The sequence below is a fragment of the Cygnus atratus genome, chromosome 26 (genome assembly GCF_013377495.2).
Source record: "Cygnus atratus isolate AKBS03 ecotype Queensland, Australia chromosome 26, CAtr_DNAZoo_HiC_assembly, whole genome shotgun sequence".
Taxonomy (NCBI): Eukaryota; Metazoa; Chordata; class Aves; order Anseriformes; family Anatidae; genus Cygnus; species Cygnus atratus.
In genome coordinates, this window is record NC_066387.1 from 913722 (window position 1) to 941703 (window position 27982).

A 27982-nucleotide genomic window follows, 5' to 3' on the forward strand; every position below is an offset into this window, starting at 1 on the left:
GGCCCCCCAGCAGCTCCCCCAAACCCCCTGCTCCAAGCCAAAGCTGTCGCCGCAGAGCTGGGGGGTGCCGGGGAGGGGCCGCTCCGTGCCTCAGTTTCCCCGCTGTGCGGTGGGGGTGGTGCCCGCAGCCCCGGCTCCCAGCCCACCCCAAATGCAGCAGGACTCGGCACCCCGGCACCGCACGAGGCCCCCCCCCAGCCCCGTCCCTGCCTGCTGGGTGCTCGGGAGGACCCTGGAACCGCCCCCCCCCCCCCCCCCCCCCCCCCGGCGCCACCCCATCATCACCGGTCACTGTGGCAACGGGAGGCTGAGCTGGGCCCGCGGCCTCCGCTCTGCATCCCGCAGCTCCCACCCCGCAGTTCTCATCCCATGCCCCGCGCCCATCCCGCAGCCACCAGGCATCATTTTCCACCCCGCGTTGTCCCACCTGCAGCCCAGGTCTGGCAGCTGCTCCTGCCTCCAGCCTCCCCCTGCCTCCATCGTTCCCCTGCCTCCATCCTCCTCTTTCCTCCTTCATCCTCCTGCCTCCCTCATCCTCCTGCCTCCCTCATCCTCCTGCCTCCCTCATCCTCCTGCCTCCACCATCCTGCCTCTCTCCACCACCGTCCTCCTTCATCTTCCAGCCTCCATCCTCCCCCTGCCTCCCTCATCCCCCCACCTCCATCATCCTCCTCCCTCCCTCGTCCCCCTGCCTCCCACCCCCATCCTTCATCCGTCTCCCCCATCCCCTGCCCTCTCTCCCTCTCCCCACAGCCCCACGCCCAGCCCTCCCTGGGGGTTATTTCCCTCCCCAGGGTTTTTTTTGCCCCCCCCCCAGCAGCAGTTGGGGGAGGTATGGGGGGGTCTTTGGGGCCTTTGTCTCCCTGTGGGATCCAAGGCAGCCCCAACACAGCGTGAGCAGGAGGCTGTGGGGTCCCCAGCGGCTTGGGGTGGCTTTTGCTGGAGACAAGGGAGGGGTGGGAACCATCGGGGGTGCCGTGGGGAGGGGGCAGGGTCCCAGGGGTGCCTCTGTGCAGAGCGGGACCCCCCCCCCAAAATGTGCTCCGTGGAGGCAGAGGGGTCCTGGGGGGTGCCGGCGAGCTGTGGTGCGGGGGGGCTCCGGGTGGGGAAGGACAAAGGCTGGGATCGATCCCAGCCACGGCCCCGGGCAGCCGCCGGCCCTGGCCCCGCAGCGGGACCGATCCTGCCCCAGTGCTGGGGGCGTGCGGGGGGGGACAAGCGGGGGGGGGGTGCAATGGGGATGGATCCTCCCCCCCCACCCCCCCCCACCCATGCACCGCCTGTTTGCACACCCCCTTTGCACACCCCTGTGCACACCCGTGGTGCTGATGAAGGCGGCGTGGGGCTGCCGCCAGCCGGACCCATGGGGTGGGTGGCGAGGGGGGGGCCCCATCCCTGTCCCCATTCCCGTCCCCATCCCCGTCCCCATCCCCCCCATACCCACTTGCACCGGGTGTGCCCCCCCCAGCAGGTGTGAGGGGCAACCCCAGCAGGGCAGGAGGAAGCTGGGGGGGGGCTCAGTGCGGCCAAAGGGGCACGGATGGAGTCGGGGGGGGGGGGGCACGGCGAGGCCGGGGATGCTGCTTGTTGGGGGGCCCGGGGCTGGCGGTGCCGCGGGTGGGAACAAAGCGGGGAAATCGGCAGAAAAGGAGAAGACAAAAGAGAGACAAAGGGAGCCGCGAGCTGGAGCTGCTGCGAGGGTGGAAATCAGGCAGGGGCCGGGGGCGGAGGGGGGGGGGCAGGGTTGGGTCCTTGCGCTGGGGATGTCCCCTGTGGGGACACGGGGAGTGGGGGGGGCACCCGCGGGGGGGGAACCGGACCCTGCCCCACGGCACCGGCTCCAACCCGGGCACTGCAGGTGCTGGGGGCCGGGATCAGGGAGCACCCCGGGGGTGCTGCCCCAGCCCATTTTCACTGTGCCCCCCCCCCGGCCCCGCTCCGGGCCCCCCCCTCCCGGGCCCCGCAGGCGCTGGAGGAGCTGAAGATGTCCGGCTCCATCGCCTCGTACGACCAGCTGGTGCGGCAGGTGGAGGCGCTGCGCAAGGAGAACACCCACCTGCGGCGGGAGCTGGAGGACAACTCCCACCACCTCTCCAAGCTGGAGAATGAGACCTCGGACATGAAGGTGAGCCTGGGGGGGGGGGGGGCGGGGGGCTTCAAGGGGGGGCTGGGGGCACCTGCACCACGGGAAGGGGCCCGTCGGTGGCTTCCCTCCGCGTCCCTCGTGTCCTTTAGGAGGTCCTGAAGCACCTGCAGGGGAAGCTGGAGCAGGAGGCGCGGGTGATGGTGTCCTCGGGGCAGACGGAGGTGCTGGAGCAGCTGAAAGGTGTGTGTGTGGGGGGGCTATGGGGGGCTTCGGGGGGTGGGCAGGGGGCTGAGCTGGCCGTCACGCCGCCGTCGCTGTCCCCAGCCCTGCAGCTGGACATCAGCAGCCTCTACAACCTCAAGTTCCCCGAGGCGGCGGGGGCCGGGGAGGACAGCCCGCGGCACGCGGCGCCCTGCAGGGACAGCGTCGGGGACCTCGGCCGGGCCACCCTGCGGCTGCTGGAGGAGCTCGACCGGGAGAGGTGAGGGCTGGGGTGGGGGTCTGGGGGGGCGTAGGGCCGGCCGGGGGCTGGGGGGAGGCTGTCCCCGCTGACCGGGGCTGTGCCCCCCCCTCCCCAGATGTTTTTTGCTGGGCGAGATCGAGAAGGAGGAGAAGGAGAAGGTGTGGTACTACGCCCAGCTGCAGAGCCTCTCCAAGCGCCTGGACGAGCTGCCCCACGTGGAGACGGTGCGTGGGGATCCCCCCCACCCAACCAGGGGGTGCAGGAGGGGTCCTCTCTCCCCCCCCCAAAAAAAAAATAAAAAAAATCACCCACCCTTTGCTCCTCCCCCCCCTCTCCCCCCCCCCAGTTCTCCATGCAGATGGACCTCATCCGGCAGCAGCTGGAGTTCGAGGCCCAGCACATCCGCGCGCTGATGGAGGAGCGCTTCGGGACGGCCGATGAGATGGTGCAGCGGGCTCAGGTGGGGGCCTGGCCTCCTCCTACCTCCTGTCCTGCACCCAGGGGGCTTCACCCCCCTGCCCACCCCACCCTGCCCACCCCTGCTCCGGGCACCCTCGACCCAAGCCTTGTAAAATCCCCACATCCCTGCAGCCTCGCACCTAGCCCTGGGCATTATTGCACCAGCCCCATGCATCCTGGTCCTGAGCCCCACGCACCCTTGCACCAGCCCTATACATCCTTATACCGAGCCCACGCACCCTGACACCCAGCCCCACGCACCCGTGTGCCCCCTTGCACCCCGCTTTTTGCACCCTTGCCCCCAGCTCTGGGCTCTCACCCAGCCCCGTGCCTGCCCTGGGGGTGCCGGGGGGCTCCGGGGGGGGGGTCCCGGCCCCCGCTGACGCCCGCTTTGCCCGCCCAGATCCGCGCCTCCCGGCTGGAGCAGATCGACAAGGAGCTCATGGAGGCGCAGGACAAGGTGCAGCAGCCGGAGCCGCAGGTAGCAGGGACGGGGCTGGGGGGTCCGCAGCGGGGTCTGGCCCCGGTCCCCCGGGGCTGCGGAGCCCGGCTGGGCGCGGGGGGGACCTCCCCACCATTGTCCCCGTCCCTGTCCCCATCGGCGGCCGTGCAAAGGCACAAGCAGGGCTTTGTGCGACTCGGGCACCGAAATGGGCAGTTGCCATGGAGACGAGAAGTAGGCCACGAGCGGCGGGCGGCCGCCGTGTCTGCCAGCGGCCGAGCCGCCGGGGCGGGCACAGGCACCTCGCCACCACCGCCGCCCCCAGCCTCCACCACCCCCATCCCTCCATCAGCCTCCCTTCCTCCATCACCTTCATCCCTCCATCAGTCCCATCCCTCCACCGCCCCCATCCCTCCATCAGCCCCATCCCACCACTGCCCCCAGTCCCTCCACCACCCCATCCAGCCCCATGTCTCGCTCGGACCCACCCCCCCACCCCCCCATCACCAGCCCCCGCTGCCCACCCGCTCTCCTCGCCCACCCTTTTCCCTTCCCCGAGCCCGTTCTCGTGGCAGCGCTCCCCGCTCAGCACCGATCCCAGCTCAAAAATCCACCCGTGGCACTGAAGAATGTGCAATGTCCTGGAAATGCCGCTGGATCTAATGGCACAATTCGCATCCTGAAGAGCACCCAGCCCATAGGGAGGGTGGCACGGGTGGGCGGGGGTTGGGGGGGGGGGTGAGGGCAGCGCTGAACCCCCCCCCCCCTCACCCACCCCGGCCTCTGCAGCTCTGTGGGAAGCTGCCGGGCACGGAGGGGGACAGCACCATGGAGATCCCGACCCACCCCGAGGACGGGGGCAGCAGCAAGGTGAGGGGCGGCCGTGCCGGGGGGAGCTGTGGGGGGAGGGAAACCGTGGCAGCTCCTGACCTGAAATCACCCCCCCCCCCTTCCCCCCCCCGTGCACACGCAGGTGGAGGTGGTCTTCTGGCTCCTGTCCATGCTGGCCACGCGGGACAAGGACGACATGTCCCGCACGCTGCTGGCCATGTCCAGCTCGCAGGAGAGCTGCCTGGCCATGCGCAAATCGGGCTGCCTGCCCCTGCTCATCCAGATCCTGCACGACACCGACCGCGAGCCGGGCCCCCCCGAGAGCCCCGCCGGCGCCAAGGACGCCCGCATGCGCGCCAACGCCGCCCTGCACAACATCGTCTTCTCGCAGCCCGACGAGGGGCAGGCCAAGAAGGAGATGCGGGTGCTGCACGTGCTGGAGCAGATCCGCTCCTACTCGGAGACCTGCTGGGACTGGCTGCAGATGCAGAGCAGGGACGGGGGCAAGGGGCCGGAGGGCAGCGCGGGTACGGGGCTGCGCGGGGCCGGATGGGGTGGGTGCACATGAGTGTGAACAGGCGTGTGCGGTGCACGCAGCCACACGTGTCGGTGTGTGCCGGGGGAGGAGGGGATGGAGGCGGCTGTCGGTGTGTGTCGGACCCCCAGGCAGCCCCGTTACCCCCCCCCCCCCCCCGGCTCACCCCTGTTCTTCCCGCAGCGCCGGTGCCCATCGAGCCCCAGATCTGCCAGGCCACCTGTGCCATCATGAAGCTGTCCTTCGACGAGGAGTACCGGCGGGCCATGAACGAGCTGGGTGAGTGTGGGGCGGGACGGGGGTAAAAGCAGCAGTGCTGGGGAGGGGGGAGTCCGGGGGGGGGGGCCTGGCTTGGCTCAGCCAGTGTCCCATCCATCCCCCAGGCGGGCTGCAGGCGGTGGCCGAGCTGCTGCAGGTGGACTACGAGATGCACAAGATGACGAGCGACCCCCTGAACCTGGCGCTGCGGCGCTACGCGGGCATGGCGCTCACCAACCTCACCTTCGGGGACGTGGTCAACAAGGTCTGCGGGGGGCAGCGGGGTGGGGAGTGGGGCCGGGGCAGCATGGCACTCACCGCACTCATCCTCACCGCAGGCAACGCTCTGCGCCCGCCGGGGCTGCATGGAGGCCATCGTGGCCCAGCTGGCCTCCGACAGCGAGGAGCTGCACCAGGTGGGTGCCACCGGCGGGGACGCCTCAGGGTACGGGGATGGTGCCCACTATGGGGATGGTGCCCATGCCCACGGACCCCGCTCTGCCCTCCCAGGTGGTCTCGAGCATCCTGAGGAACCTCTCCTGGAGGGCCGACATCAACAGCAAGAAGGTGCTGCGGGAGGTGGGCAGCGTGGCGGGGCTGACGCAGTGCGCGCTGCACGCGGCCAAGGTGAGAAGCGGCACGGGTGGGAGCGGGCACCGCGGCGCGACCTGGGCTGACGCCTCCTTCCCGGCAGGAGTCCACGCTGAAGAGCGTCCTGAGCGCGCTCTGGAACCTGTCGGCGCACAGCACGGAGAACAAAGCCGCCATCTGCGGGGTGGAGGGCGCCCTGGGCTTCCTGGTGAGCACCCTCACCTACAAGTGCCAGAGCAACTCCCTGGCCATCATCGAGAGCGGCGGCGGCATCCTCCGCAACGTCTCCAGCCTCATCGCCACGCGGGAGGACTACAGGTGAGGGGCCGGGAGGGAGGCACGGGGTGGGAGGGGGTCACGTTCACCGTCCTGACGTCCGGACCCCCCCCGTCCCACAGGCAGGTGCTCCGGGACCACAACTGCCTGCAGACGCTGCTGCAGCACCTGCGCTCGCACAGCCTCACCATCGTCAGCAACGCCTGCGGCACGCTCTGGAACCTGTCCGCCCGCAGCCCCCGTGACCAGGAGCTGCTGTGGGACCTGGGGGCGGTCAGCATGCTGCGCAACCTCATCCACTCCAAGCACAAGATGATCGCCATGGGCAGCGCGGCCGCCCTCCGCAACCTGCTCACCAACCGGCCCCCCAAGTACAAGGACGCCGCCGTCGTCTCACCAGGCTCCTGCATGCCGTCCCTCTACATGCGCAAGCAGAAGGCCCTGGAGGCCGAGCTGGATGCCAAGCACCTGGCCGAGACCTTCGACACCATGGAGAAGCAGAGCCTGAAGAGCCAGAATGCGAAGAAGCCGATGCGGCACATGGAGAGCCTGGTGAAGGACTACGCCTCCGATTCCGGCTGCTTTGACGATGATGAGGTGCCCAACATCTCCACCGGCGTGGAGACAGCCAGCGCCTCCGTGCTCTCCATGTTCCTGGGCTCCTCCTTCCTCCAAGGGCAGGCGCTGCCCCGGGCTTTGGCGCAGAGGCGCTGCCCAGAGCCGGAGAAGGACGACAGCGGCAAGCCGGCCGAGCCCAAGAAGCTGCCGCTGCCGGAGGACGACGTCTCGCTGGCCGCCGAGAAGCTGGCCAACAAGATCTCCAGCACGGTGGCCAAGATCGACAAGCTGGTGGAAGACATCTCCACCATGCACACGTCGTCGGACGACAGCTTCAGCCTCAGCTCCGAGGACCACTGCCTGGACTGGCAGTACGGCCCCGAGGAGGCGCAGGAGGCGCGGGCCCAATCCTGCTCGCCCTGCCGCCTCTCCGACACCAGCGGCTTCGCCAAGCGCGAGAGCCTGAGCCGGGCGCGCGCGCTGCTGCGGCTGAAGACGGCGTACACCAGCCTGTCCAACGACAGCCTCAACAGCGGCAGCACCAGCGACGGCTACTGCACCAAGGAGCACATGAAGCCCTGCACCAGGGCGTCCTTCCTCGACTACCGGGACGAGCTGCAGCGCTACCAGAAGCGGCCCAGCAGGCTCGACCTCAAGAGCATCCTGGGCGGCAAGCCCGAGCCCCCTGCGCTCAAGGCTGAGCCGGATAAGCCCGAGCAGAGGGAGCTGCCCGAACGGGGCAAGAAGACGGTGACTTTCCCCAGCCCCAAGGCTCTGGACAGGGAGCCGGAGAGGAAGAAGGAAGCAGGCAGCAAGCTCTCCCCCGACCCGCAGGTCCACACCATCAAGCTCTCGCCCTCGTACCAGCACGTGCCCCTGCTCGAGAGCCTGGCCAAGAGCAGCTCGGCTGCTGGCCACCACTCCTCGCTCCTGGGCCGAAAGCAAGCCTGGCTGCCCCCCGCACTCCTGCAGACAGCCGAGACTCTCAGCAAGATCCCCGAGAAGCTGTCGGCCCAGCCACCGGCCGCGGCGGAGCAGGAGTCGGTGCAGAAGTACTCGGTGGAGGACACCCCCATCTGCTTCTCCCGCTGCAGCTCCCTCTCCTCCCTCTCCTCGGCCGACAACGTGCTGGACGGGCAGAGCCACAGCGAGAATGACCTCGACAGCGACTCCTCGCTGGAGATCCTGGAGATGGAGGATGGGGACGGGGAAGCTGAGGATGAGAGGCAGGAGAAGGAGAAGGCAGATCTGGGTCCGGCCGCGGCAGTGGGGATGTCCCAGCCCATCACCATCCCCTTCCCGAAAAGAGACAAGGTCTTCCTGCGGGAGTCGTCCCCCTCGCGCCAGGAGGACCACACGCCCTCCAGCTCCTCGGAGAACTACATCCAGGAGACGCCGCTGGTCATGAGCCGCTGCAGCTCCGTCAGCTCCCTGGGCAGCTTCGAGAGCCCGTCCATCGCCAGCTCCATCCAGAGCGACCCCTGCAGCGAGATGATCAGTGGCACCATCAGTCCCAGCGAGCTGCCCGACAGCCCCGGGCAGACCATGCCGCCCAGCCGCAGCAAGACGCCGCTCTTCGAGCTGGGCTGCCAGCCGGAGAAAGAGACCAGCCAGTTCAACATCCAGTGGGAGAACAACGTCAAGAAATTCATGGAGATCACCGACTTCAAGGAGCGCTTCCAGCTGCCCCAGGACCTGGACTCCATGGTCTATTTCACAGTGGAGAAACCCAACGAGAACTTCTCCTGCGCCTCCAGCCTGAGCGCCCTGCCCCTCCACGAGCACTACGTGCAGAAGGACGTGGAGCTCAAGCTGATGCCCACCTTCCCGGAGAAGAACAGCCTGAACTTCGTGGCGCACGAGAAGCGGGAGGAGCGGCGGGAGGAGCGCTACCTAGAGGGCAGGCGGCGGGCCGAGCGCCCCGAGCCCGCTTCCGACGACGACATCGAGATCCTGAAGGAGTGCATCAACTCCGCCATGCCCTCCCGCTTCCGCAAGGTGAAGACCTCCCTGCTCTCCGGCCAGGTCCTGCACCCGCAGACCAAGAAGCCCGTCCACGTCCCCGTCTACATGCTGGTGCCCGCCCCCACGCACCCGGCTGTCCCCAAACATCTGCGTGCCTCCACCCGGGACCTCTACAAGGACGACGACTCCTTCACCGACTCGGCAGAAGGGACCCCCGTCAACTTCTCCAGCGCCGCCTCGCTGAGCGACGAGACCCTGCGCTGCCCCAAGGAGGAGGCTGAGCCTCCCCAGGGCACGGGGAGGAGGCGAGAGGCAGGGGCCGTGGCCTCGCCAGCCCGCAGATCCACCTCGGGCAGCTCGGCGCCCACCCGGGCGAGCTCAGCCTGCAAGGGCAGAGCGGGCTCAAGCAGGACCAGCCCCATGCAGCCAAGCAGAGGCCAAGGTGTGGAGGGAAAGCGGGGCCAGCCTCCACCCAGGACGGAGCTGGAGGTGGAGAGGAGCAGCAACCCCAGTGCCCGGCCCCGCAGCCTGCCCGGGAGGAAGGATGCGCCACGGGAGGACGGGGACCGTGGCGGGGTGGCCTTCCAGTCGCTGTGCCACACCACGCCGACAGAGGAGGCCGTCTACTGCTTCTATGAGCACGACTCAGACGAGCCCGAGGCAGGCAGGGAGGTGCCTGGCAGCAGAACCCAGCCCAGCCGGGCACCCCGCAGGGAGCGCTGCGGCAGCTCCGTGCCCAGAAAGGAGCCCGAGCCCGGCGCCCGGCTGGCCAAGGCGAAGGCCAAGCTGCAGAACAACCTGATCGCTGATGAGACGCCGCCGTGCTACTCGCTCAGCTCCTCCATGAGCTCCCTGAGCGACGCCAACCCCTCCGAAGGCGAGGAACAAGGCCAGCCCTGCGGCACGGCCCCCCGGCAGCGCCCCGCAATGGCAGCGGGCAGGGTGCGGGGCAGCTCCCCCAGCCTCAACTCGGAGGATGACCTGCTGCAGAAGTGCATCGGCTCGGCCATGCCGAAGCGCCGGCGGCCCTCGGCGCGCCGGAGGACGGCGGAGCGCAAGCTGAAGCTGAAGGGCAGCAGCGGGAGGGAGCGCAAGGCAGAGGCCAGGCATCGCCCCGAGGATGGGGGCTCGGATGGGGGCTCGGACCTGGACAGCGTGGAGTGGGAGGCCATCCAGGAGGGCGCCAACTCCATCGTCACCTGGCTGCACCAGGCTGCGGCGTCGCTGTCGCGGGAGCCATCCTCGGAGTCTGACTCCATCCTCTCCTTTGTCTCAGGGCTCTCGGTCGGGTCCACGCTGCAGCTCTCTCTGGACAGGACGGAGAAGAAACGGGCCGGGAGTGCGGCCGGACGAGAGGCGGAGAGGAGGGAGCACGCCAAGAGCTGCGCGGAGGGGAAGAAGGCTCCGGGCACACGTCCCGTGGGCAGCGGCAGTGCCAGGGTGGAGAGGCGCTCGGCCCCGACTAAGCCTGTGCCCAACCTGCCCGTGGTCTTCCGCGGCAGGACCGTGATCTACATGCCCAGCCTGGCCAAGGACGCCCCCAGCCCACGTGCCACCCCGAAAAAAGCCCCCACGGCCAAGCCCCAGGTGCCGGCAGCCAAGAACCTGACCCTGAGCCAGCAGCGCTCGCGCAGCCTGCACCGGCTGGGGAAGCCGCCCGAAACGGGGGACTTGGCGCTGCCCAAGCGCAGCACCACGCCGCCCGCCCGCATCGGCAAGGGGCCGCCCTCCTCGGGTTCATCCCGCACCTCCACCCCTTCACAGCACGCCCCCAAGAAGCTGCCGTCGCCCTCCCAGCTCGCCAAGCAGGGCCCCGCGCTGGCGGGCAAGGCAGGTGGCTCGCCCTCCCCGCCCGGCCCCCCCAGCAAAGCCCCGGCCCCCAAATCCGCAGTCCCCAAGCAGCACAAGACACAGAAGTCGCCCGTCCGCATCCCCTTCATGCAGAAGCCCAGCAAGAAGGTGCTGCCGAGCCGCGCGGCCATGCCGGTGCTGGAGGAGCAGGAGGGCAGCAGCAAGGCCAAGGGCGGGGGTCCGGGGGGGCCGGGGAGTGGCCGGCTCAACCTGGTGCGGATGTCGTCCACCCGCTCCAGCGGCAGCGACTCGGACCGCTCCGGCTTCCTGCGGCAGCTCACCTTCATCAAGGAGTCCTCCAGCCTGCTGCTGCGGCACCGCGCCGAGCTCTCCCCGGCCGCCTCGGTGGCCTCGCTGGCCCGTGGCGTGTCCCCGCAGCGCAGCCGGGCCGCCCTCCCCGCCGTCTTCCTCTGCTCGTCCCGCTGCGAGGAGCTGAAGGCGGCCAAGCCGGCGGCACCCGGACCGCGGCCGCAGGTCCCCAGGGCGCAGCCCGGCTGCAAAGCCCCCCCAGGGCCCAAGCCCCCGCGCAGGACCAGCTCCGAGAGCCCGTCGCGGCTGCCGGTGAAGACGGGCGTCCCCGAGCCCTTCAAGAGGTACTCGTCCTCGCCCAACATCAGCGTGGCGCGCAGGACCGGCAGCCCGTCCTCCGTCCTCTCCGCTTGCTCCGAGGCCTCGGCGCGGCGGCGGAAGCCCGGCGAGGTGCCCGGGGGGGCGGCAGAGAAGCCGCCAATGATGATGATGAAGGGCACCTGGCGCCGCATCCGGGACGAGGACATCCCGCACATCCTCAAGAGCACGCTGCCGTCCTCCGCCCTGCCGCTGGTGAGCGCCGCGGAGGAGCAGCGCCCCGGGCCCAGGAAGACCAGCGACGCCGTGGTGCAGACCGAGGACTTCTCCACCACCAAGACCAACTCCAGCACCTCGCCCACGCTGGAGAGCCGCGAGGGGCCCCAGCACGCCCGAGATGGCGAAGCCCCGGCCCCCGCCAAGGCCACCGTGCCCATCTCCTTTGGCCACGAGGCACCGGCCGGGACCTTCCCCGCCAGCCGGCACGGTTCCCCGAGCCGCGCCGCCCGCGTCACCCCCTTCAACTACGTCCCCAGCCCCATGGTGGTGACGGCGGTGGCCGACAAGGCGGTGGAGAAGATCCAGGCGTAGGCAGCCGCTGCAGGTGGAGCCTCGGCACGGTCCCATGCCGGGGCAGGATGGACCCTGTGGAGCCGCAGCGCCGACACCCACCCATGGGTGCTGCTGCCCGTGGGGATGGAGACGTGGGACAAGTGGAGAGCAGCGAGTGTCACCCCGACCCTCCCAGCTGTGGGTTTATTTCAATGCAGCCCCACAGGATCCCCTGCTGAAGACCTGGCAAAGTCTGGGGGACCCATGGGTGGGGGGCCGGGGCTGATGTCTGCACTCAGGCGCTTCTCGGTGCTGTCTCCTCCTGCCAACAAGTTCCTGGCATGCTGCAGCCCCAGGGTGAGCAGGGGCTGCGTCCCCCACCCCGCACACGCACCCCGGGAGCACACCAAGCCAAGCCTTAATGCCAGGCCCCCGCTGCATGCTTGCGCTCGCACACCAGCACCGGCTCTGCCAGGCATCGCAGCGCCTTTATTGCCGGGGACGGGGACGTCCGCCCCTGCAGGGACACTGCCGGGGCAACGCAGGGACAGACGGGGCTGGGACACCATTTGTGCTGCTTGAGGCTGCTAATTAGGGTGCTGGCTGATTGCTATCGGGTGACGCACAGCTGTGGTGCTGGCGGGGGTTGTGGCGATGCGGCGGGTGGCTGCAGGGGACGTGGTGCAGGAGCTGGTGCTGGTGCTGGTCAGGGCTGGGCGCTTGTTGTGGTCCCGGCTGGCTCGTCCTGGGGGGCTCCTGTGGTCCTGTCACCAGGCTGGGGGGTGCCCTGGGAGGGGACGGGGTGCTGAGGCGGCACTGGGACACCCAGCCCCAAGGGAAGGGTCTGGGCCCCCCCTGCAGCCCCCAGCCCCCCGGTGCGGCTGGCAGCAAGGAGCCCGCGCGTCCCCGCAGCCGTGGACACGAGTCCATCCAGGACTGGATTACGCCCACGAGCAGGGGTCTGCTGGCCCCAAAGCACCGGGGACGCCCATGTCCCGCTGCCAGCCGGCCCCATGCACCCAGGGGTGGGCTGTGGCAAGCCCCCCCCCCCCCCAGTTTGGGTACCCCCCAGCCCCCCAAGGTGCCCCCAGCCCTCCCACCCCACTGCCCACTCATGCCTTTGGACGGGGTGCCTTTGGGCAGGGGGGGTGCCTTTGGCCCTGGGTACCAGCAAGATGTGGGGTCCCATGGGGGTCCCTGGCCCACAAGGACAGGAGAGAGGGCTGTGGGGCCACATGTAGGGGTCTCAGGGATGGACACAGGGGGCGTGGGGGCCCCCATGGGGTCTACAATGAAAAGCACTGAGAAGGGCTGCAACAGGGGCATGGGGATGGGCAGCAGGGCCAGAGGAACAAGCACCCACAGAAATGGGAGAAAACGGGGGGGTGGGGGGGGATGCCCCGTCCGCCCCCGACTGCCATCACCACGCGCAGCACCCCCGTGCGGGGACGCCAGCACCACCCCACGGCTCCGGGTTCAAGTGCCACCACCCCAGCCCCGCTCTCCCCCGTCCGCCCTGTGTGTGCCCCTCGGCTTCGTCCCCGCGTGCGCAGAATGGCGCTGGGTTTGCGGTGTGTGTCCCCCCCCAGCTGTATGTATGTACCAAGGATGTTATTTTACCAGGACTCCGGACAGTATTAAAAATTAAATCAAACCCATGTCAATGGCGAGGGCAGCTCCGGCCGTGCCCTGCAGCCCCGGCGCAGCGTCCGCTGGATCCACTTCTTGTGGCCCACCGCCGAGGTGGCCACCGGCGGCTTGAGGGGGTCGCCGGGGCGGGGGCTACTGAAGGACATCACCCCGGCCACCGCCGCCGGCTGTCCGCACACCAAGGGGCTCCCGGAGTCACCCTGGGTGGAGGTGGCAGTGGGGGCCTGGCCTCCTGCAGACCCCCGGGCACCGAGGGGGTGACGCTTGGCGTCCCCCCCCCCCCCCCCCCCCCCCAGCCCCTCACCTTGGTGGGAGCGGCGCCGCGGCGTCGGCCCTGGAAGCAGATCATGGTGGGGGCGATGCCGCCGTGCCAGAAGCGGCTGTTGTTGCACATCCTCGCGTCCAGCACCACCACCTCCAGCTCCTGCAGCGCGGCCTCCGGCTCCGTGCACCCGCCCCAGCCCGCCAGGCTGCACGCCGTGCCGGCCGCCGGCTCCCGCCGCAGCAGCGCGATGGGTCGCCGCGTCCTGCTCCGTGCCACCGTCCCCGACAGCTGCGGGCAGCGTCGGCGCCGGGTCACCCACCGGCTGGGGGGCTGGGGGGCGGGGGTGGGGTGGGGGGTAGCAAAGCCAGCGCAGCACCCATGGGTGCGTGGAGACGTCACCGAGATGTGAAAGTGCTCCGAGGTGAGGAAAGGAAATGGCACCCAGCCCGGCGCAGCGTGACAGCCTCGCCGCCGGCGGTGTTTCCTGGCACCAACCGTCCCACGGGGACCCTCCCCAGCCCCGCAGCCGGCGCGAAGCCCACCTGGAGCAGGAGGAGGTCGTTCTCCATCGTCGTACGGTTGTAGTCGGGGTGGGGGCAAGCTGCCTGGATGGCGAAGCTCTGTGTGGCCGCCCCGTGGTCCCAGAGGTGATGCAGCCCCACCACCACCTTCCCAGGGCCCTTGTGCCTGTGGAACCCACGGGAAGTCCACGTGGGTGTCCCGACAACCCCCCCCCCCCCCCCCCCCGTCCCCGCAGCGGGGCAGGATGCGGCCGCTCCCCGCTCACCTCTTTGGGATGCAGTGCGCGGCCGTCAGCACCCAGCGCCGGTGCAGCAGGGCTCCCCCGCAGGCGTGGATGCCCCCAAACTGCACCGACACCATGTAGGGCCGGGAGTGGGGCTTGGCCTCGCGCCCCCCGATGATCCCCAGCCGTGACCAGCCCCGGGCTGACGGGGGAAGGATAGCTCCCGGTGCTGCTGCTGGGGAGCGGAGATAGCCGCTCTGCTTCTCCACCGATCCCTGTGGCGATGAGACCCCGCTGGCCACCCCGGCCCCCCCGCAGTGCTCACCCAGGCCGCCCGAGGGCAGGGGCAGCAGCAGCAGCAGCAGCCCCAGGCTCGCCCTCGCCTCCATGCTGCTCCCTCGGGCTCCCCGTGCTCACAGCAGAGGCGACGCGAGGCTCAGGTGCGCGGCGCCGAGCTGGGGCAGAGGAGGGCTCTGACGATGTGCGAGGTGGGAGCACGGGCCCCCTGCTCTCACAGGAAGGGGAGAAGCAGAGCGAGCGCCTGAAGGTGTGAAAAAAACACCCACAGAGACGCAGCCCCAACCGTCCCGCGGAGACAGCGGCGCTGAGCCTCCCCGTGCACCACCACCTCGCACCCCAAGCCCCCGGGGTGCCAGCACCCCTGCTGCCACCCTGCCCCAGCAGCCCCGTCCCCATCCCTGCCTTTCAGCCGAGCCAAGGAAGCCCCATCCACAGCTTTCCCAGAAGGGCTTTTAATGAGGATTTTTCCCGATTTGTGATCACCGCAGCCCCAGGCGCACCCGGCGCAGCGCGGCACCCCGCTCCCACCACCGCACCCACCCTTACTTGCAGCCTAAAACCACCCCAAGGCTGCACAGCCGGACCCCGACCCGCAGCCCCCGGCTCCCCCCTCAGCTCGTGGCCTTGGGGGCAGCCCCGGCTCGGGCCAGGCTCCTCAGCAGCCTCTCGAAGAAGAACTCGGTGTGGTACTCGAGCTGGTTGAGGTGCTGCAGGAAGAGGGGCACCTCGTCCCTCCTCACCCCCACGCACACCGGGATCACCCTGGTGCCGCCGCGCTGGATGCCGTGCTGCAGGCTCCACTCGGAAACGCGCTGGCACCACGGGTCCCCCAGGGCCTCGGCGGAGAGGAGGAGGATGGCCACGCGGCTGGCGCAGATGGCCTCGGCGGCGCTCTGCACGGCGCACGTCCCGGCCACGCGGTCCTGGTGCTCGGCGTAGCCCTGGAAGCCCTGCGCCCTCAGGTACTCCGCGATGCTGGAGGCGACGCGGTCGTCCGTGGGGCAGTACCAGATGGAGAAGTCGTAGGTGAAGCCGCAGCGTGCCGACATGCTCAGGGGGGGCCGTGGGCTGGCTCCCCCCGCCGGGCTCGGAGCCCACGGTGCCACCAGCCACTCCCCGGGGAAAGGTCAGGCGCCGAGTCCTCCCGGAACCAAGCGCCGCCGGTGCCGTGGGGGCACCCCAAAGCGCTCGGGGGTGTCCCGGGGGGGGCCGGCGAACACCCCCAGGATGCTCAGACTCGCCTCCTCCTCCCCGGGCGGCCTCAGAAGGCTTTCTGCCTCGTCTCGGCCATGTCCCGCTCCAGCGCCACGCCCGCCCGCCGCAGCTCCTCGCACTTCTCCGCCAGCTGCCCGCGGGCCTCCCGCAGCCGCCGGTTCATCTCCACGTAGCCGCGGCTCTGCCGGTACAGGCGCTCCCGCTCCTCCGCCGCGGCCTCCTGCCCTGCGGGGCCGTGGGGGGCGGCTCAGCGGGGAGGGGGGGGACGCAGGGATCCCCGGTCCCCGTCCCGCTGCCCCCAGCCCCCCCGGGGGGCTCTCACCTGGCGCGGGGCCGTCATGGTCGCCGGTGGCCCGGGGGGGTTCCGCGGGCAGCAGGAGGACGGGGTCGGCCGGGCGCGTGCCCCCCACGTCGGCCAGCACCTGCTCGATGGTGGGCGGCTCGGGGCGCGTGGGCAGCACCCGCTTGGCCTTGGAGCTCATGGCGGGGGGGTGGGCCTGGGGGGGGGGGTTGTGAAGGGGCTGATGGCAGGACAGATGGACACTGCCCACCCCAGGCCAGACGGACACCCCACCCTGCCCCAGGACGGATGGACACTGCCCCCCCCAGGACAGACGCCCCTCCTTGTCCCCTGCCCTAGGACAGACGGACACAGATTGGTGCCCTCCCCTCCTGGCCCCCCCCAGGCAGACAGACAGACGGACCCCCTCTCCCCCCCCGTCAGACAGACAGCCCTGGCCCCCCCGGACAGACAGACAGGCAGACAGACAGTCCCAGCAGAGCTGCCCCGGGTCAGTTTGAGCCCCACCCCCGACAGACAGACAGACAGACAGACACAGACCCCTCTGGAGGGACACACGGACACCCCCACCCCCACCGACAGACCGACTCTGTCCCCCCGGACAGACAGACGGCCCCCTTCCCCCCCCCCGGACGGACGGACCCACTCGCTCCTCCGGGGCGGAGGCCACCCCCCCCTCCCCTCCCCACAGACGGACAGACAGACCCCCCCCGCCCCAGGACAGACGGACAGACCCCTCTCTTCCCCGCTCCCCCCCCCCCCCCCCCGCGCTCACCCCGCGCCCTCCTCGCGGCCGCCGTACCGCCACGCCGCGCCCCTCCCCCCTCCGGCCACGCCCCCCCCCCCCGTGACGTCATCACCCAGGCCCCTCCCCCCAACGGAGCCGCGGCGCCCCCCCCCGGCGGCGCACGGAGCAGGCGGCTGGGGGGGGGGGCGGGGGGTGGTTTATTGGGGGGGCGGGGGTGGTTTATTGGGGGGGGGGGGGGGAGGAACGGGGGGCACCGGGGGGAGGGGTCCGGGCTGGTGGTGTCCTGGTGCTACCCCAGAGCCCTCCCAGTATCATCCCAGTGCCCTCCCAGTATCACCCCAGTGCCCTCCCAGTATCATCCCAGTATCATCCCGGTGCCGTCCCAGTGTGGTTCCAGCGCGGTCCCGGTGCCTCAGTTGCTCTTCGCGTCCCGTGCCAGCTTCACGGCTGCCCTGGAGGCTGCGGGGCAGAACCGGGGCCGGGTGAGGGCCACGAGAGCCCCGGGGAGCCGCAGCCCCGGGGGGGGGCCGCTGAGCCCGGCCGCTGCTCCCCGGGGGGGTTTCGTGTGGGGGGCTGCAAGCAGGGGGGACGTGTGCTACGGGACGGCCCCCGGGGGGCTTCAAGCAGGGACATGAGCTATAGGACGGCTCCACGGGGGCTGCGGGGAGGGGGACATGTGCTACGGGACGGCTCCGGGGGGGGCTCCAAGCAGGGACGTGTGCATGTGCTACGGGATGCTCCCCTAGGGGGGCTTCGTGCGGGGACATGTGCTATGGGATGCCCCCCCCCGGGGGGCTTCTAGCAGGGACATGCACTATGGGACGGCTCCACGGGGGCTGCACCCGCTCTACGTGGGGTCAGGGGCGGTTGTGTGCGACCCCCCCCCGCTGATTTCTGCAAGAGCAGGAGCTCGGCACAGCCGGCACCGGGGGGTCACCGGGGAGGGGGGGGGGGGGGGGGGGCAGGGGTCGCGCAGAACGGCGCCCCGTGCGTCGGCGGGAGCCGCGGGCGTTACGTACGGACAGGCTGAGCTGCGGGGCCACCTCGGCCGCCAGCCGGGCTCTGCTGCTGAGCAGCGTCTGCAGGACTGGACCGGGAGGCGCAGAGAGAAGAGAGAGGGTTTGCGGGGCTGGGCTGGTGGCGGGGGACGGGGGCTGCGGGGGCGCAGCCTGCTCCTTGTGCTGGGGTGGGTTCCCGGTGGGAAGGCAGAGCTGCCCGAGGCCCCTCGGGGCGAGGAGCTGCCCCAGGAAGGGGCAGGAACAGGGGGGAGGACGGGGGGGGGGGGGACGGGGATGCCCGGCCTGCGCTACCTTCTCGGGTGACGGTGGAGGCCGCATCCAGCGCCTTGGTGCTGAGGTCGCCGAGCACGGAGTCCACCGCCTGGTGGTGCTTGAGGAAGCAGGGCCGGATGACGTTGTGGTACAGCACCTGCGAGCCGTTCCAGGACACGGGGGCCATGCACCACACCAGGAACAGGCACTGCGGGGGGAGAGACGCTGCAGGGCTGGGGACGGGAGGGCGAGGCAGCCGCTGGGGTGCTCCGGTCCCATCCTGCCCAAGATTGGAGCTCCCGGAGGCCCCAGGAGCTCGGCTGAGCTGTGCCACCGACTCTCCCGAGCAGGACAGTGCCAGCTCGGTTACGTGGCCCTGCCAACAGGCGCGCACGATCCCTGCAAGCTCAGCCATCGGGTGAGGGGACTCCGGTAACCACAGCCCCCTTGCTCCCCCCACGAAGCCGTTACCTTCCCGACGTAGTAGAAGGGGAACCAGTAGAGGAAGGTGTCGGAGAAGAACTCGGCCACGCTGAAGACGCCGTACACCACCCAGTACGTCAGCCACGTGGTGTCGTCCTCCTTGCTGGAGCTCTCGATGGCTTTGATGCTGCGGGTGGCAGGGGACGGGTCACTGCTTCTGCAGGCTCGCTGCCAGGGCGGGCACGGCCCCCAGACGCCGCAGCACGCCTGCCCCAAGAGCTGGGTGCTGCTGGCTCACGCTGGGACCTTGCCAGGCCCTGGTGTTTTCGGGACCACGCTCTCGGGAGCTTCCTACTCACAGCGAGCACCCGGGGCTGCCCGTTCACCGGGGAGACCCCCAGCCAAGGGCAGGGAACGCTGTGAACATGGTACTTACGAGACATACGCGGGGTAGACGAAGCCGATGAGGTTGCAGAGCAGCGAGGCGCCGTAGCCGAAGGCCAGGTAGAGCCCCAGGAACGCCGCGGAGCCTGCGGGGGCAGAAAGGAGAGATGGGGATTTGTGGAGGGGCAGCTGAGGGAAGCCACAGCGTGGGGCTTGCACCGTTTGCTCCGGTCACCATTTGTCCTCTCCCTGGCCTGGGGGGGACGGTCCCACGGCAAGCACACGGCACTTTGAGTCCACAGCCACTTTGAGTCCACCTCGAGCCAGCCTGCCCGAAGGAAAGGAGTGACCCAAGCCCCGGGGCTCATCCCAACCTGCCTCCCTGCAGCTCTCTGCACGTGCTTGTGCTGAACGCGTTGGGAACTCAGCCCCCCGAGAAACGGCAATCCAGTCCCGCTTCCCCGTCATTAAATTAAATCGTTAATTTAAACACAAGCGAAAGCTTTGCCTGCTTGGCACCTCCCCAGCCCCAGACACTGGCAGAGGCTGGACCAGAGGAGCCAGGGAAGCACCCTTGGGACCCGCAGAGCCCGTGTCAAGGGCATTTTGTGTCACCCCAGCGGGGTCTCAGCTCCTCGCCTGCTTACAACGCTCCATCGGTGTAAGCGCCTTACCCTGCGGCAGGCAGAAAGCCGGGACTTAACGTCTGTGGCAGCGAATTAGGGGAGAGGGGCACGGAGCACGGATCACCTCCGAGCTGCTCACGGCAGCGTTTCTGCACCGCGCGGGCACCCCGGGGTGCTGGGGCTTTGCAAGCAGGGGGGCAGGAGCAGCACCCCCACGGCAGCGGTGGCAGCTCCCCGCACGCAGAACTAACAGGCAGGTTCGGGCAGCTCTGGGTTTCGTTCCCTAAAGAGCCTTAGGATGGATTTCACAGGCTAAGTTTAGCCCCCGGAGGGATTTACGTAACGGCAAGGCACAAAGGGGAGGCTCGGCTTGCACAGAGGAGCCTTGTGTGTCAGGGGGCAGGGAGGGACGGGCCCGGGGCGCGAATCCCACAGTGCGAGCAGAGAATTAGGAAAAAATCAGGCAGAGGAAGGGGTTCTCTCTCCCCTGCGGATCCGGACAAGGATCCACCACATGGAGCTGCCCACAGGCACCCATCCTGTGCCCGAGAGCCCCCCAGAGCCCCGGCCCCATCTCCCAGGGGAGACGTCGGAGGTTCCTAAAGCCTCATTTTTCGCAGCACTGAAAAGAGAGCGAGGCTTTGCCACGCAGCTTGGCAGAGAGGAGCCTTCCCCAACCACGGGCACCAGCAGCTGGTGTGTCCGTCCCGGATAGCGGGCACGGTGCCTCGGCGAGGGGACACCGTCCTCCTCCGAGGTGACTTCCACCCAGCTGAAGGCACCGCAGCGGCCGCGCTGCCCAGAGCGAGCACTGGGCTCGTACCGGTTCAAAAGGTGCTGAGCTGCCCCTGATGGGTTCAAACACAAATTAGGGACCGCTGCAGAGCCGGGGAAGGCGAGAAAGAAATCCGGTATTTGTTGTTTGGCACCAGCTTCGCCTTTCAAGACTTCAGAGCTCTCTGCAGGAGCCAAGTCCCCTCTCTTTCCCTGACACCCCAAAAACCCCCGCGTGCCGCCGCAGCCCCGGCAGCGTTTTGCTCGGAGGGCTCCTGGTGTCCTTCCCAAGACGTGCCGGCTCCCACATCCGTTCCCGAAGGAAGAAAGCAGACAAAAACGAGCTGTACAGCGAAGAGGCGGGGGGGAAGCACACGGCGGGGTAACCCAGACCCCCCCCGCCCCCCCCCCCCCGGAAGGTTTCGCACTGAAATATGAAATATTTGCAGCCATAAGCCATAAAGCGGCAGAAAGCTCCACGTGGCCAAGGCCAGGGGCACAGCCACACCGGGGGCGATAGGCGGGGGGGTCAAGTGGGGCCGAGGAGCCGTTCCCGGGGGAGATATCTCTGGTTTCTCATTAATGAGCAAACAGCATCTGGTTAACGAGCAGACCTCTGCCCTCCTGCTGGGGGTGGGGGGGAGGACAGGTCCCTGCTGTAGCTTGGCTTCCCCGGGGGGGTTACAGGGGACACGGCGTGTTTAAGGGGGACCTTGTGCCAGCAGTGGGGACCGAAGACGAGGACGATGGTGCTGACACCCCCCAAAAACAAAAACACCCCCAAACACCTCCCTGATCCCCCCCCCAGACCCTCCCCAGCCCTGCAGGACCCCCGGACAGGGCGGTCAAAATTCCCCAGGAGCAGGGCACAGAGAGGGGGGCACGGGGCTGGGGGGGGGGGCACCCAAAATTGGGGGGGACACCCAAAACTGGGGGGGACACACAAAAAGCAGGGGGACACCCAAGAATGAGGAGGGGTCACCCAAAAATCGGGGGGGCACCCAAGATTGAGGGGGGACACACAAAAATCGGGGGGGGTACCCAAGATTCAGGGGGAGCCACAAAAATCGGGGGAAGACCCAAAAATCGGGGTGAGACCCCAAAATCGGAGGGGGGGGGGGCTGCAGGGAAGGACGGGGAGGGGGGGGCAGCACAGCCCGGCAGCAGGGCCTTGAGGAGCTGAGGGGTCCCTGTGGGTCCGGGAAGCCCCCGTGGGGCTGGGGGTCCCGGGGGAACCGGGGGGATCCCGGGGGAACCGGGGGGCGCGGGTGGTCCCGGTCGCACCTGAGGCCAGGTAGAGCCGCCGGACTCCGGTGCGGGCCTCCAGGCGGCCCAGGAGGTCTGCGAGCGGCCCGGGGCGGTCGAGGAGGCGCTGGAGGCGCTGCAGCACCGTGCCCATGGCTGCGGGCCCCGCTCCCCGCTGCCCGGTGCCGGCCCCGGGGCCCAAAGCGGCGGCGGCGGCGGAGCGGGGCGGGGCGGGGCGGGCAGGTGGCGCCGCCGTCGCCATGGCAACGCCCGCTCGGCCATGGCGGCGAGGCCGGGCCTGGGCCTGGGCCTGGTGCTGGGGTTGGGGCTGGGGCTGGGGTCGCTGCTGGCCGCCGCCGAGCCCCGCGTCTACCTGGGCAGCTGGGCCGTGAGGGTGGCGGCCGGGCCCCGGGAGGCCGCCAGGCTGGCTCGCCGCCATGGGCTGCTCTGCCTCGGCCAGGTGGGGCTGCGGGGTGCGGGAGCCCCGGTCCCCGCAGCCCCCGGCTCGTCCCCAGCGCAGCGGCACCGGTGTGGCTGTGGAGGTGTTACCACCGGTGTGGTGGCAGAGGCAGGGGCTCGGTTAGGGCGGTTTTAAGCTGCCTGCGGTGGGCTGACATGGGGACGGGAACGCGAGGGGGAAAGCAGCGCGCTAGGGCTGCATGGGTGCTGGTGGGAGTGCATGGGTACCTATGGGGATGTACAGGAACCTATAGGGCTGTACGGGTACCTGTAGGGCTGCACGGGTACTGGTAGAAAAGCACAGGTACCTATGGGGATGTACCGGAACCTATAGGGCTGTATGGGTACCTGTAGGGCTGCACGGGTACTGATAGAAATGCACAGATACCTTTAGGGCTGCACAAGAACCTGTAGGGCTGTGCAGGTACCTGTAGGGCTGCACAGGTACCGACAGCCTCTACACCACAGGTAAGGGAGCCCAAAGGCGCGCACAGCCCCAGCCTGCACAGCACCCCTCTCCTAACAGCACCCCTGCCATACACTCAGCTGCATCCTCCCTGTCTCTGCAGCCCGGGCAGGGCCGGCACGCACATCCCCAGCCCAGCAGCCCGCTCCAAATGATCTCACGGCAGCTTTTTGCGCTTGCAGGTGCTGGAGGGAGAGCCCTACTACCACTTCAGGCACCGCGGCACCAGGCAGAAGTCCTTAAGCAGGCACTGGGGCTGGAACCAGCGCCTGAACAGGGAGCCAAAGGTAGAGGGGGGCTGCTGGGCTGCCTGGGGGCACCACGACGACCATCCCAGTTCGTGCACTGCTCTTGGATGCGGCCGTACCAGCACCACCCTGAGCTGCGAGGGGAGCGCGTGTGGCCGTGCCCATCTGGGGCTGACAACGCTGCCTCCCCCCCAGGTTCTCTGGTTTGAGCAGCAAACAGCAAAGAGGCGCGTGAAGAGAAGCGTCAGTGTGGTGCCGACGGATCCCTGGTTCCCTAAGCAGTGGTACATGGTGAGGTTTTGCCTCTCTCTCGCCTAATCCCAATACTCTTAAGCAAAGCACCTGCCCTGCACAGAAAGAGAACTAATACTGGTGGGGATGAGACAGCAGGAGAGTCCCTGAAGGACATTCACAGCCTGCGCGGGCCTGGTTGATCAATCCTAATCCGTTTTCCAGAACAACGACATCAACCCTGATCTAAACGTCCTCGCTGCCTGGAGCAAAGGCTACACCGGGCTGGGGGTTGTGCTGTCCATCCTGGATGATGGCATTGAGAAGGATCATCCCGACCTGTCCGCCAACTACGTAACTACAGCTCCCCCGGGGCAAAGCAGCAAGGGCCTGGGGAAGCTCAGGGTGTTGTCTGCAGGGGTGGGAGGGAGCTGGCACCTTTCTCCAGCCCGTGGGACCCCGCAGGGGGAATTCAGCCTCTCCGTGGCTGGATCAAAAGCCTTGGTGTCTCCACAATGAATTCTTACATCAAGGAAATGTTAGAACGCGTACGTGCTCTAGCCCCCAAAATAGTCAGATGTAATTACAGCAAGCTGCAAAGCAAGTAAAGCTTGTAAGCCCTCACACGCTGGGACAGCAAAGAGAAAAGAACAGGTGATTCGTAATCAGCTATTGTTCATAACAGCACGGTTTCGGTGCCCTGTGGTTCCTCCTGCCCAGCTCCACTGCAGGTGAGACTCACCCGTGGCATGCCAGGGGACTCCAAGCTGTTTTCTCGCTGCCTGTGAACGCACACTGAAGCAGTCCAGTGATGCACAAAGTTACCCTCTTTTAGTGAAATCCCGTTCCCAACAGGTTCAGGAGAAGCCAAAACAGTTGCTGGGTGTGTGGGGGCTTCCTTGATGCTCTGGGCTGGGTAACCCTCATGGCCCAAAAATGCCAGGCATTTGCTCTGAGCTGGCACAGCCACATTTTGCATGAGGCTTTCTCACACTTTTTGCAATAGGATCCCCTCGCGAGTTACGACTTCAACAGCAACGACCCCGACCCCCAGCCCAGGTACAATGCCTGGGACGAGAACCGGTGAGTTTTCTCCACCGGCTGCCCGAGGAAATCGTTTCTCGTGGTGGGAATTTTACATCTCCCAGGGCTGAGCCTACGCCAGCCCCTCGGCTCCTCACCGAGGATGGCTCGTGCTGCGACTGCCCCCAGGCACGGGACGCGCTGCGCAGGAGAGGTGGCAGCCGTAGCCAACAACCAGATCTGCGGCGCGGGCATCGCGTACAACGCAAAAGTTGGAGGTGAGCAGCTCCTGCTGGTGCTGCGCCATGCAGGAGGGGATCATGAGCCAGCTCACGCACCCAGGAGGAGCATGAGCCTCACAGCCTGCTGTCCTCGGGCTGACACCGACGTCACCGCCATCCAAATTCTGCAGAACCAGGAAGGCTGTGGGACCTGGGGCTTTCTGAGGGATCGGTTGCTTGCAGCAGCGCTTTGGGCATTATCAGTGATCCCCTGGATAATGTTTCCCAGCTGTAAAAGCCCCGAGGGCTTCCTGCAGTGGCTGGGCTGCACTGAGGGGAGCCGAGGGCTCACGCAGCACTAGAGGGTGCTGCGGATTTGCAGCAAGGCCAGCAGCAGTGCAGGGCTCTTCCTCCACATGTCCTGAGGCTTAATGCCCTGCACGAAGCTCTGCTGGGCAGCACCAACCACACGCTGGCTCGGTTCCCTGCAGAAGCAACTGCACCAAATGGGGTTAAAAGCTGGGAGAACTTGCTGGGCTTAACAAGGAGCTCTGGGTCATGCTCAGACCCCCCAGGAGCCTGATGCCGTGGGGCAGGGTTAGGTGCAAGGTGCCCGAGGGAACCCAAGAGCGGGGCTGGGGGTCAGCCAGAACCCGCTGAGCCCTCGCTGCTGGGCCCTGCAGGCGTGCGGATGCTGGACGGTCCCATCATGGACATCGTGGAGGCTCAGTCCCTCGGCCTGCGCCTGCAGCACATCCACATCTACAGCGCCAGCTGGGGCCCCATGGACGACGGGCGGACCGTGGACGGGCCGGGTGTGCTGGCTGCGGAAGCTTTCTACAGAGGGGTGACAAAAGTAAGCGCAGCGTTGACCTTGGGATCCTCGGGGGTGCTGGATCCGGAGCAGAGCTGCTGCCTGCAGGGGGCTGGGTCCTCATGGGGGTGCAGGAAAGCTCCAGGCTGGATGGGATAAGTGCAAGGAGCCCTGCTCAGCCCCGCTCAGCCCCCTCTGCCTCTCCCTCTGCCAGGGGCGCGGGGGCCTTGGCTCCATCTTCATCTGGGCCTCGGGCAACGGTGGCATCAACTACGACAACTGCAACTGCGACGGGTACACCAACAGCATCTACACCCTGACGGTGGGCAGCGTCTTGGCCAGCGGCCAGCGGCCCTGGTACAGTGAAGCCTGCTCCTCCACCCTCACCACCACCTACAGCAGCAGCACCAGGAGCGAGGTGCAGATTGTGAGTGCCCCCCCGGCAAGGCGCCGGGTGCCACGGCTCGCCTGAGCCTGCCTTGCACCTGGGGAGGGAGAGGGAGCCTTTATTTGAGTGCCTGCCTTGAAGGCATGGAGGGACCAGGAGAGCAGAGCCTGCGGGAGCGTTTATTGGGGTTACCCCACTCCGGCCAGCCCTGCCCTCTGCTCCAGCAGCACGGTGCCAGGAGCCCCCTGTCCCCCCCAGGTGACCACCGACCTGCGCCACCGCTGCACCAACAAGCACGCGGGCACCTCCGCCTCGGCCCCGCTGGCTGCAGGAATGGTCGCCCTCGCTCTGGAGGCCAAGTAGGTGCTGGGGTGGCCGCGGGGTTGTTCCGAGGGTGTCCCCTGGGAGTGCCCGGTGCTCGCCAGGACTCTGTGGGGACAAAGAAGAGGGACTTTGCTCTGCTAGCAGGGTGGTTTGGGGTGCAGAGCTGAGGTCTCCTTGGGCTGTGGGACAGCCTCTTCTCCCAGGGCACTGGAGGAGAAGGGTCAGGGACAGGAGATGTTGCTCCCATTTAGGCAATTAAGGTTTTGGGGAGGAGCTTGGGCCAGGCCAGCTAACTTTCCCAAATCTCACCCTCAAAAGCTAACCCAGGGCAGAGACCTCTGCCCCAAAGTCCTCTTGCTTCCAGCCTGGCGCTGAGCTGGCGGGACGTGCAACACCTCGTGGTCAGGGCCTCCAAACCTGCCCACCTGCAGGCAGAAGACTGGGCTGCGAACGGGGTCGGACGCAAGGGTGAGCTCGTGGCTCAGGCGCTGCCTGCCCCGCATGCTGCTCGCCCCGGGCTGGCCCCGTTCCCTCACAGAGCAGCTCACAAACCCTCTTCTCTCGGCTGGCCTCTGCTTCGCAGTGAGCCACCACTACGGCTACGGGCTGCTGGACGCTGGGCTGCTGGTGGAGCTGGCCAAGGCATGGACAGGGACTCGGCCCCAGAGGAGGTGCTCGGTCAGAGCTCTTCGCGCCCCCCGGTAAGGAACAGGGTCCCCTGGGTCTGACCACATGCGGGCTCGTGCAGGAGCTTTCTTGGAGCAAAGCTGTGCTGTGCCATGTGCAGGAACAGGCATTGCTCCCAAGAATTGGCTTCTGTCACTGCAGGGCTGTGTTTAGAGGTCATGGTGGAGGAAAGGATGCCCATGGAGGGGGAAGAGACGCCCTTACCCTGTCTTGTACCTGGCAGGAACATCGGCTCCAAGCTCACCGTCTCCGCAGACGCCTCCTCCTGCTCGGGGAGGACCAAGCGCATCCGCTCGCTGGAGCACGTCCAGGTCCAGCTTTCCCTGAGCTACAGCCGCAGGGGGGACCTGGTGCTTGCCCTGACCAGCCCCATGGGGACCACGTCCACGCTGGTGACCGTGCGGTGAGGGTGCTCTGCAGGGAGCATTTCCTGATGGGAACGCTGCAGTGCAGAGACTTAGCAGCTTCTGGGGATCTCCTCCTCTCACAGTCTCTCCTGGGGCCAGAAAACGTCCCCACACTGCAATAGCTCCTTCTGGCACCCACGGGGATCGGGCTCAGCATGCCTAGGGCATGCCCCATGTCTTGGCAATGCCCCATTACACCAAAACCAGGGTGACAGAGAGCCCCTTTGGTCTGCAGCCTCCCTCCAGCCTCTCACTTGTGGCTCTCCTCTCTCCCAGCCCGTACGACACCAGCCAGCAGGGCTACAAGGACTGGACCTTCATGTCCACGCACTTCTGGGATGAGGACCCCAATGGGACCTGGACGCTGCTGCTAGAGAACAAGGGCGATGCCTATAACACAGGTGGGCCCCAGGGGATGAACCCCATTCACCAGTGTCACCCAGTGCCCCATTGTTCTCCCTCTTTGATTAGCACCTGACTGGCCTCCTCCTCTCCCTGCTCCCTCCTAGACACAGGATCTGGCCAGAGCCCTCTCTGCAGGGCCACATATCCTCATAGTTTGAGGGTCTCCCTGCACAGCACAGAGCCTGGAGGAGAGCACTGCTTTCCCCAGATCTTCCAGCCCCACGCCCACCGCTTTGCGCACCCCAAATCCTGGAGGGTGGGAACACGCAGCCCCCGTCCAGCATCACGTCCTCTCCTCCTGCCCCAGGCGTGCTGAGCAGCTTCATCCTGCACCTGCACGGCACAGACGAGGACATGATGGCCAGGCGCTTCGCAGCCTCCCCCGTGGACAAGTGCCTCAAGTGGGATGCGCAGGGGGCGTGCGAAGGTGAGCGCGGCCCTCACCACATCTTTGGGCAGGAGGGGACAGTGCCCCCGGCTCCTGGCGGCCCCATGCCCCAGCTCATGGCCCCATCCCTTCACAGAGTGCAGCAGCTCCTTCTACGCCTACCAGCAGCTGTGCCTGCCCTACTGCCCGCCGCGTTCCTACGGCCGGACCCAGGGAGCCGCCTCCACGAACGCAGCCCGGGTCTGCGCCAGCTGCCACCCCTCCTGCTACACGTGCCAGGGCGCCTCGGCCAACAACTGCACCGCCTGCCCCCCTGCCCGCGCCTTCAACGAGCTCTCCCACTCCTGCCCCCCTCTGCTGGGTTTCTCCCCCGAGGATGGGCAGCACGGGGACCTCCTCCCAGTCCTCCTGATCTGCGGGAGCCTGATCCTCTTGGCCATCGTCTGTGGCACGTACCGCAAGGTCGTGCACGCTGGCTGGCTCTACAGGTAGCACCTGCTGGCCCTGGGCTGGAGGGATGGAAGGACACCAGCCCGGGAC

At 68.2% G+C, this 27982-nt stretch overlaps 5 protein-coding genes across 6 annotated transcripts; 2 read left to right on the plus strand and 3 right to left on the minus strand.

Annotated features, from left to right (window-relative positions):
* The first annotated feature begins 1969 nt into the window (after positions 1-1969).
* On the plus strand, positions 1970-11473 carry APC2 (APC regulator of WNT signaling pathway 2). The gene is made up of 14 exons (XM_035571388.2): positions 1970-2125; positions 2236-2326; positions 2411-2567; positions 2665-2773; positions 2896-3009; positions 3412-3489; positions 4240-4320; positions 4424-4808; positions 5000-5095; positions 5200-5339; positions 5413-5490; positions 5585-5701; positions 5769-5983; positions 6064-11473. The coding sequence occupies exons 1-14, from the start codon at positions 1985-1987 to the stop codon at positions 11471-11473; spliced, it is 7212 nt and encodes a 2403-aa protein (XP_035427281.1). The 5' UTR covers positions 1970-1984.
* A 542-nt stretch (positions 11474-12015) lies between these two features.
* LOC118260867 (granzyme M-like) lies at positions 12016-14798 on the minus strand. The gene is given in 5 exon segments (XM_035571410.2): positions 12016-12221; positions 13090-13284; positions 13389-13637; positions 13892-14021; positions 14116-14798. Coding segments are annotated over 5 exon segments (1023 nt in total). The 5' UTR covers positions 14484-14798; the 3' UTR covers positions 12016-12140.
* Positions 14799-14830: 32 nt separating this feature from the next.
* C26H19orf25 (chromosome 26 C19orf25 homolog) lies at positions 14831-16746 on the minus strand. Of its 2 annotated transcripts, none has more exons than XM_035571386.2 (3): positions 16686-16746; positions 15932-16106; positions 14831-15834 (listed from the first exon to the last, which is right to left on the minus strand). In XM_035571386.2, exons 2-3 carry the CDS (start codon positions 16089-16091, stop codon positions 15656-15658), a joined length of 339 nt encoding a protein of 112 aa, XP_035427279.1. In that variant the 5' UTR covers positions 16092-16106; positions 16686-16746; the 3' UTR covers positions 14831-15655. The 2 variants fall into 2 exon arrangements, with proteins under 2 accessions (XP_035427279.1, XP_050571562.1); XM_050715605.1 differs by having other exon boundaries at positions 16713-16742.
* Positions 16747-17070: 324 nt separating this feature from the next.
* REEP6 (receptor accessory protein 6) lies at positions 17071-21535 on the minus strand. Its single transcript, XM_035571409.1, has 6 exons — positions 21421-21535; positions 18789-18882; positions 18401-18539; positions 17969-18137; positions 17674-17745; positions 17071-17117 (listed from the first exon to the last, which is right to left on the minus strand). The coding sequence occupies exons 1-6, from the start codon at positions 21533-21535 to the stop codon at positions 17071-17073; spliced, it is 636 nt and encodes a 211-aa protein (XP_035427302.1).
* Positions 21536-21718: 183 nt separating this feature from the next.
* On the plus strand, positions 21719-27934 carry PCSK4 (proprotein convertase subtilisin/kexin type 4; the record flags this gene model as incomplete). Its single annotated transcript, XM_035571408.1, has 15 exons — positions 21719-21841; positions 22489-22593; positions 22750-22845; positions 23011-23139; positions 23792-23868; positions 23998-24086; positions 24713-24885; positions 25058-25270; positions 25490-25590; positions 25920-26023; positions 26139-26256; positions 26466-26645; positions 26926-27050; positions 27362-27481; positions 27579-27934. Coding segments are annotated over 15 exons (2109 nt in total), but the record flags the coding sequence as incomplete, so codon positions are not given.
* Positions 27935-27982: the final 48 nt, after the last annotated feature.